Source organism: Rhipicephalus microplus, chromosome 7 (assembly GCF_043290135.1).
Source record: "Rhipicephalus microplus isolate Deutch F79 chromosome 7, USDA_Rmic, whole genome shotgun sequence".
NCBI classification, from domain to species: Eukaryota; Metazoa; Arthropoda; class Arachnida; order Ixodida; family Ixodidae; genus Rhipicephalus; species Rhipicephalus microplus.
In genome coordinates, this window is record NC_134706.1 from 20,445,875 (window position 1) to 20,455,259 (window position 9,385).

At 49.8% G+C, this 9,385-nt stretch overlaps 1 protein-coding gene across 1 annotated transcript; it reads right to left on the reverse strand.

The window, feature by feature from the left end:
- Positions 1-2,778: 2,778 nt before the first annotated feature.
- LOC142767193 (carbohydrate sulfotransferase 8-like) lies at positions 2,779-8,521 on the reverse strand. The gene is made up of 2 exons (XM_075868420.1): positions 8,399-8,521; positions 2,779-3,375 (listed from the first exon to the last, which is right to left on the reverse strand). The coding sequence occupies exons 1-2, from the start codon at positions 8,519-8,521 to the stop codon at positions 2,851-2,853; spliced, it is 648 nt and encodes a 215-aa protein (XP_075724535.1). The 3' UTR covers positions 2,779-2,850.
- Between the last annotated feature and the right edge of the window lie 864 nt (positions 8,522-9,385).

Sequence of the window (9,385 nt, forward strand, 5' to 3'; positions counted from 1 at the left end):
CAGCCACAACGCTGACAAGCCGACGTAGCCAAGGCCGGACTTCCGCTCAGAGGCTGAGCAAGGGGGGCAAGCATTTAGAAAAAAAATAACAACATTAGAGCAGGTGTATTTTTTGTCGTATAAAGCCTGCCAGCATGACAAAGTTGGCTGGGGTGAAAGCTGACGGGGGGGCCGGCACGGCCTTAAATAACGCATACACTTACAAAAATTTGTATTGGAGAAACAATGAGAACGTTATTGAGCAATGACAACAGATGGCATCAAAAATACATGACGGTTCAATTAAAATACCATTGAGAAAATTTTTGATCAGGATTGAAAACTTGCTCATGGCTTTCCATTGAAAAACCATCAATGAACTCGATATAGAAACAACGGAATTATTGTTTACGAAATACTTCCTCAATGGTATTTCAATGAAAATGAGTCAATGAGTGAGTGAGTGAAACAACTTTATTCGGTCCACAATAGACGCGAGTAAACTCAGCGTCACCTGGCTAGGCCCACTCGGGGACCATCAGGTTAAACCTGACGGCCCTCGCGCGGGCCCTCTGGACGGCCAGGATTTGAGAGGTCTGGTCCTGGGCCTTAATGAGTCGCTTCATTTCCTCTTGGGTGAAAGGGGGACCGGCAGAGGCGCAGCCCCACAGTACATGCTCGAAGTCCGCATAACCACCACACAGGGGGCAGTCCGGGCTTGGAAACCGTTCAGGGTACATTGTGTGCAGTGCCGCAGGGCTCGGGTAAGTGTTTGTTTGTAGCAGTCGGAGAGTAACAGCTTGGGCCCTGCATAGCGAGGAGTGTGGTAGAGGCAGCAGTCTTCTTGACAGATAGTGGTGCTTGCATATCTCGTTGTACGAGCAGAGAGGCTCAGGTCGCCCAGGAGATGACGCGTTACCCGGCACACGGTCAATCAAACCTCGTGCAGCCGAGTGCGCCTCCTCGTTGGGATTGAGCGAGGCACCCTCAATGGTTCCAAGGTGCGCAGGAAACCAGACCAATGAGTGATTTTTGAGGTCTTTGACTTTTTGAATAATCTGTAGGACCTGGGGAGCCACCATGCCCATCTGGAAGGCCTTGATAGCGGCCTTGGAGTCTGAATAAATTGTGTCATGTACACCGTCCGTCAATGCAAGAGCAATGGCAACCCGTTCTGCAACGCTGGAACTAGAAGTGCGGATGGTAGCGCAGCTGATGACTCTGCAATCACAGTCGATGACCACTGAGGAGAAGGCTTCTTCTTGAATGTACGAAGCAGAATCGACGAAGCAGGCTCGATCCTTGTCCAAGCGGGCACTGGCGAGCAGAGATTTACCCCTGGCTCGTCTTCGTGCTTCGTTGTAGGTTGGATGCATATTGCGCGGCATCCGCGCAATCTGGATCTTGGATCTTACGTCGTTGGGCAGCTTCACAGCGTCAGGACCGACAACCGTGGGGTTTCGTCCCAGCATGCCGAGTATGGCTCTACCCGCTGGGGTGCCAGACAGTCTGACAAACTGTGCAAACTCTTGGGCTTTGACAATTTCTTCGAACGTCGTGAAAATGATTGATTGATTGATTGATATGTAGGGTTTAACGTCCCAAAACCACTATATGATTATGAGAGACGCCGTAGTGGAGGGCTCCGGAAATTTTGACCACCTGGGGTTCTTTAACGTGCACCCAAATCTGAATCGTGAAAATGAGTCAATGACATTTTTATTGCAAAGTGCTCAACAGAAATATTGTCGGCAAAACTTTGAAGCAAGCCAATGAGTTTTACAGAGCCATTGATGATCAATAGAGTCAATCATTCGATGATAGTCCGACAATGGAAAATCAAGTCATTCTCATAAAGGATAGCCCATTGCCTCGTGTCTCCTTCCCGGTGCCTGGGGCATGATCCACATTGTTCTCTCAATTTAAGGACGTGCTGTCTTGCAGGGGGGGTTGTTGACCGATATATGAAACAAGTGGCTATTTATTAGTGAAGAGAAAAGAAAAATATCCTTGTATTTGTTTCTCTTATTGGGCCGGGACACGGCTAAGCGCCTTGCGGGAAGGGAAATGGGACTTGAAGGGGATAGAGAGATAAAGTGAGGAGATAGGGGAGTAGAAGAGGGTGTATTCCGCCCAGGCACGGGCAGAAGGCCGACGCATCCTAATTAAATTATGATGGAATTCAGCAGGTCCCGCAAACTCCAAGAAAACACGCAGGGCTGGCAGTGGTGACCGTGCAGGGAAAAGATTATTCTCCATGGATGCCACTGGAAGCCCAAGATGTTTCTAGCGGCGCACCAGTCTGCCGCAGGAGCAGATGATGTTCTTGAGCATTTCGGCATCGCCGCATCCGCTACACGCAGCTTCGTTGGTCGTACCCGAACAGCACGAAGTAGTAAAAGTACTTCCTATGTAGTTTTCCCACCTGACTAGTGGTAAGTTGGGCGAAGTAGCAACGTCGATGTGTTCTTCCGAGGAGTTACGACTCTCCAGCGTCTACGACTACTACGGTGTCCTTAGACCTACACGTCACCACAATAGTGCTATGTCCTGTTCAGCCGTTTTACGGATGTCCCACAGGTGTACTGGAAGAGACACGACTCGCAACGTAAGTATTACGGAGCTAAAAGCCTTCGTATTCCCAAGCCAACTTCACTGCAACAAGGAGCTTGTCGTGTGCCACATATGTCGCATAGCAATATCAACGCAAAATCCAAGAGGAAGGAAGGGTCTGGATATTGCACCCGTAATCCGTGCATGTCTTCGGCCTGGATCTTACGCAGGCTTCTTGTATCAGCACAGTGCAAGGCGTCCCGTGCACACATTGAAGAACGTAACTGTCACATTCATATCAGCTGGCGGTGCAGTGATTCAACTATCAGAACCGACGGTATAGTTTCGGTGGTCGTAGCCGAACAGCACAAAATCGTCGAAGTACCGCTGGTACAGTCCTTCCACCTGACTCGCCGTCAGTTGGTCGAAGTATCGTCGCCGGCGACGCTCCCGAGGTGTCTCGTTGCGATGCTCCAGTGTCGATGACTTTGGCGGGATCTTGAGACCCATGCGTCGCCACAGCAGCGCCATGTCTCGTCCAGCCGTCTCCAGGTGTCCCACAAAGTTGTACCGGAAGAGACACGGCTCGCAACGGGAGTAGTATGGCGCCCAGTGGTCGTCCCACTGGGATACAGGCACCCGAAGTAAGTAGTCCACAAACTGGGGAAAAGTGATGGCGCGGGTAGAGTTGGTCGTGGCGTCGCTGTTGCTCCTCCCGTTGTTGCCAGCCAGGATGCGGTCCCAGTAGACTTCGTAGAAGAAGCGTTCCCTGTCCCTGGGTTTTGCGGCCTTGTCCTCGAAGGCCGATACTAGACGCTCGAAGAGGTGCCGCACGAAAAGAACCTGCGGATCGAAGCGATAGGACAGTTATTGGCTGGCCGTGACTAAATGGCGTAGCGTGAATATCTTCATTTTGGCGGGAGGGTCGTTCCGCACCTTGAATGATCAATTTTAGTGTGCCCGTATTTTTGTTTGCGGACCCCCGACATCCCTCCTACGTCAATGCCGTGACTGAATCTGCGTATTTAGGGTGTTTAGAGGCATAGGCGTAGGCGGGATCGGGGGTTCGCCTCGAGCTCGATATTTATTCTGGACATCGCAGTGATGGGGAATTCGATGATGCGCTAAGTGTGCTCCTACAGTAGCTATCTCGATTATGAGAATTCTAATAGTAGCACACGTGCTCACCACAAATGTACAGTGAATAACCAAGCGCTGTGCTGCTTTTCCTAACCTTAGCATTACGAATAGTGCAGGCTCACCACCAAGGCGAGTCACTTTTCTGAGCTAGATGCACCGCTAGATGCTGCAGCGAATATCCAACGCACTGTGGCGTGATAACCTGGCGAAGCTTACAAGTTCTAAAATGTACAGGAAAGACTCAACATTCTGCGCTAAACGACCGTTTATTGCAAACGGGAACGCATACGACGCTCGGAAGCAGCGATGGCACCGGCGAAGATACAAATCCAGTTTCACGAATTTGGTTCGGTGTGATCGTTTCAAAGGTTGGGAGACATCGACAGCAACTCTAGTACAAGGAGAACGCCATAGGCGTCCGCGTCAAGGGCTAACCGCACGAAGGAAGTTTTTGTGATACAACTAGTCACGTAATTCGTTGTAATGTTAGCTTCACAACAAACATCTGTTCATCATCATGCACGTTGTGTTATCGCTCTAGAAGAATCTTTCAAAAGAGCATCGCCATGTTTGTCATCTGGCCTTCATTGCCAAGATTATTTGTTCGGCCGCCAACTATGGAATCAGCATTTCAGGGTTGCTTTTGTGAGCAAGTATGAGTACGGTGTCCGCACTCAGTGTCTTTTATTTTTTTTTAGAGTGGAGCACTCTAAACTCCCGATTCGTTTCCCATCCTTGCATATCACGTGGCTTGACCATGCTCTCAGTGAAGCGCGCAGTACAGGTCGCAAGAAGTCTAGCGATGCTCAATTGATGAAAATTAACCAGCAAGGCCAAAAATATTATAATTAACAGAAATGACCAAAATTTGTATTGAATTAACTAGAAATTGCATAACAACGTTTTTGAAAGCTGTGGCTGACTCAGGGGGTGCACGAAAAACGGTGCAACGCCTCATCTCGCCTCACCCAGCGAGCAGTGGCCCATCCCCAAAGGACAACTGCGGCGACTTTTTTTACCACGTCAGGATAATGGTGCTTTTATGTTCCTGAGACACTCTTGTCACGCGCCCGATAGCTGAAATGCTCAACAGATTAGAAAACAATTTCAAATTAGCGAAAAATTGACACATCAAAACCCCGCCAAGTGCGCTTCTACGTGCGACGCAATCCTTTGCCTGAACCATGGCCTCCGGGTTGGCAGGCGCGTCGCGGTTTGAGAAACACGCTCCGCGCTTGTCATCTCGGAGGCCATGTCTGAAACCTGCCTCGTCGCGCATAACGCCGCCAGATAACATTACCTCTCCACGCTGTCCAAGTTCAGGCCTGCGGCAATCGGCTAACACGCTTACGCTGTTATGATGAATAGATAGCTACAGTGCTCCAGATAATATGGCGAATCATGTGCGGACCTCAATGCAGCACCACTTTCCACCTATCGCACGCCCGCCAATACAGTTAATGGAATCGCACGCCCACTCAGGAAGGCGCCCATAGAGAAACATTCATAAAAAGAGCGGACACTCCCGTAGACCCCTGCGGCCGCACTACTGCGCTATTTTCCGCGCCACGACTGGCTGGTGAGACCCGATAATGTCTTCAGCATAAATGAAGTAACAAATTTTTCTTTCGGACGTTGGGATTTGAACCCGTGCCCTCATGCTCCGAAAGCAAGTGTAGGCTACACACCCTTGCTTCCACAAAAGGAATGCCTGTACAGTCAGTGCGCACATTTAAACCTCATGAATGTGCAGACTTTGTGCAAAACGAATGCAGAAAGAAAATATTTTCTAGTGAAACTCTACTGCTTTTTGTGCTAAAGCATTAAACGTTTTTAGCGAGACACGATGCAGAGCAGACATAAATAATTGCAGAAATCCATCAGACTTCTTCTTTCCGAAAATTTGATGCCGAACTTGGGCTCTCATTGTCCTTCTAAGGAGGCTATCAAATGTTTGTTTCACAAAGAAGTAAATGTGAGCATTAGTACGCAATTTAGCTGTTGGTCTGAAGCCCGTATCAGGCTTAAGGGACGGCGTTATGCTCTCCCATTGTAGAGTACCTCGTGCTCTAAATCGTTAATAACTATTTCTAAACACACTTGTTTGGCTGCGGAAAGGCTCGAGTGGCCACTCTCTATACAATATATTTCTCTACGAAGCGCCAGCCAAACCCATAGCGGACAAGTAGACGCTGTAGTGGCACATCAGTTTCGTCCCTTCCGCTTTGTACAAATCAACGCAACCCACACAATGTTGCCATTACTTCTGGCAAGTGAGGTGTGAGGTTGAAGGCAAGCTACAAAATCCACACGAAAAGAATCTGCCAAGCTCTCAAGCCTGCCAGTTGGCATGAATGGCGCAAACATGTAAACGGACGTACCCAGTGAATTTCATTGACCTTGAAAAATCGCCGGAGTTGGCCACACTCGTGCGTTGCATCGCGTCAGAGTGGAGGCTTTTTGACGCGGCGTCGCACCCTTTCCCTATGGAGAGAGAAAGCAAGCGGCGTGAACCTGTGCTCCCTCACCCTTCGAAGAGAGAGGGTGGCGGAGTCGCCGCGTCAAAACGCCACGTGCTGACGCAATGTGACGTGTACGTGTAGTCAGGCCTTTACGCTGTGTCGGAGCTGTGTAGCTACACCCGATGGGGAAACAACGTTACGAAATTCAGCTTGGATGGCGCCTATCTCAACTGCCCTAACAAGCGGGAAGTCGATACTGCGCACCAGCAAAGTATACTGCGCATGTTGCACACCGAGTTTTCGATCTTCCGTAACAATATTCTACTCACGCTGGGGAAACGTGTATACCTGCTAACCTCCAACTCTGAAGCGAAGGACGATTTGTCAAAGGTAACAGTGAAACCTGTACGAGTAAGAACTGTTGGATTTTCGGGATATACACTTCCTCAAGCTTCGCCGTAGCGGAGGAGGAGTACCATTTTTTGTGAGCGTTGCTGTGTTCCGCTACTGCTGTTGTGTAGTGACAACCGTTTGCCGATTCACACCTTGACAAAGTTAAATTAGCCTCCCTCAACCTTCTTCTCCTTGCACTCGATCATGGCGGAATTCCAATCAAGTAGTTATTTCTACTTGTCACTTGCCGGGAGAAGGTACGCGCTGGGCTCTCCGTTAGGAGTGGGGGACACTGGTTGGGAAAATGGCAAGGTTTCACCCGCCGCCCTGTCATTAACGAGTACGAAGAAGAAGCAGCCGTGTCCTTTTCGTTCTTTGTGTCTTGTCTCCGTGCGCTGCTTGAAAAATAAGCGTGCAACAACTCGCCCAACTTTTAACATTACGAAGAAGAAGCTTCGCGATGGATGCATGAAGCAAAAGAAACGGAACTCACTAATGACGTGCCGTTTACAGCAGCCTACCTTTGACGACCGGCTTCACGGGAGTAAAGAGGGTATGTACTGTCAACTTGGTACAGTAAACACTTCTTGAAGTACATCAGAGGAATTCAGCCATCATTGTTGCCAGAAATCTGGTTGGACGTAACCCTATATAATGGATGCGGGTATGCGTAATGGCGACACTGAAAGGGGCCTGGATCAGGACGATTATGACGTAGAGAAAGCAAATGTGAAATCCAGTGCTTTGGCTGAGCGTGCTTCTGGGAGACACACAATCTACTGGTGGAATCCACGTGTTCTGCACAACTAAAAAAAACTGTCACACGGATGTATCTACGCTGGCGCACATGCTTTGGGAGTGCGAGGCAATGTACACTAACCCCGACACTACTTCGGTCACGTGGGAGCCGGCCCTAGGCAGCTCCGTCCTGGCCGACCAACTTGGGTCGTCCAGCAGGCCCGCGGAATGGCCTGCTTGGCCTAACGGTCCCTACTTGGGAGTCACCCGCTGTGCGCTGACGTCCGCCTTCCAGAACCACAATAAAATTTCGCAACCAACCCACCAACACGGCGTCCTCATCTTGAGTCGCCCGTGATACAGACCACCCCGCACACTCTCAACAGGAATGGTGGCAATCTACCGTGTGCGCGCTGCCTGCGTGATATATTCGAGCCCGCAGAAGGCGATCTGCTCGAACACATGTATTCATTTTACTTAACTTATGAAAAAGGCTCCTCTGTAGGAGCCAAAACGTCGTTTTTAGATGCGATTAGCTTGCGGCAGAGTTCAAGACCGGTATGCGGCGTTCCCACTCTTTACGCGCATGCGCAACAGCTGGCCCAAGCACTGCCAGAACGCACTCACGCATGCGTCCAGGCCCGTGTTGGGTGCTGCGACACTGAGGCCTCTCTCTCTTACACTCTCTCAGCAGTCGTGTGATGGTGTCGGGCAACGAGGTTCTGCACATGCACCCGCGTGGCGCGCTCCAACTAGCGTTCGTGTCGGGTAACAGCAACAGAAACTACTGAGCAAATTCATGCTGTCCTTCACTTGCAAGAACGCGTTGACACCTGGCAATTCGCACGTGGTGAACGGAGCTTTAAGTCGACCCATGCGCCGCTTCACAAGCTGCTCATGGCTGAGGTGATGTAATATTTCTTGCGTGCTTCGAAATTCAATTTGATCGGCGGTGTGCCTACAGCTTGTTTTTTTACCTTCATTAGATAATAGGAGGCCATATCTTACTAAGTAAAGATATGGGATTCACTCGGCCCTTCTACTTGAGATGTTCATAGAAAGAGCGCCCCCCCCCCTGCATGCCCTCGCCCCCCCCCCCCGGTTCGCCCACCTATCTTGAAACTCACGCTCACCCTGGTGTACTGGTGCAGCTTGCTGAGATGCCAGTGCGCGGGGCCAATTCGGAACACCCGCTCGTTGAACGAGGAGTGCAGTTCGTCGTCATCCCGTTTGCCGAAGGTGGCGTTGATCCGCATCAGGGAGGCGAACAGGGACTTCACTTATGTCGAAGCTACCTGCGTCACCGCGAAAGGTAATGCGTACGCTGATTAGTGCTATGATGTATTCGTGGCGAGATCAAATAAGTGGTTACAGCAGAAGAGACATGATGAACAATCTGTGGCCCATCGAGAAATTCAAAATGGTCGTACGGCGAAGTTCCTTGTGCGCGATGACCGAGCCCCCTGATCATTCGAGAGAGGGGGGGGCAAAAAGTTTGCAGCGTACACTACACTGTTTTATTTTGTCGGATCGGTCTCGTCATGGTTTGAAGAATAGGGTTATGATCATGCGGGCTTCTGATGGTAACGGTGTCCGAAGGTATCTGACGTTGCATTGCAAGAAATGCCTACTTCCTGTTTTTACTATTAGAAAGCCAAGGACCAAATTCAGGCCGCTGTAAAAAGCATGTAATAGCTTCATCTTTATTTTTAAGCTGCTGTAAAAGCATGTAATAGCTTCATTTTTATTTTAAACCATTGCAAAACTTGTTTTTTGAACTCGACCAGGGGTGCCCCGCCGTGGAGGTCTAGTGGCTAAGGTACTCGGCTGCTGACCCGCAGGTCGCGGGATGAAATCCCGGCTGTGGCGGCTGCATTTCCGATGGAGGCGGAAATGTTGTAGGCCCGTGTACTCAGATTTGGGTGCACGTTAAAGAACCCCAGGTGGTCTAAATTTCCGGAGCCCTTCACTACGGCGTCTCTCATAATCATATGGTGGTTTTGGGACGTTAAACCCCACAAATCAATCAAGCACTGCGCATCATCCAATACTCCATTGTTTGCTGCCAGAATTTAGCAAGAGTAATCAAAATCACACGACTGGGAGACGGTGTATCTGAA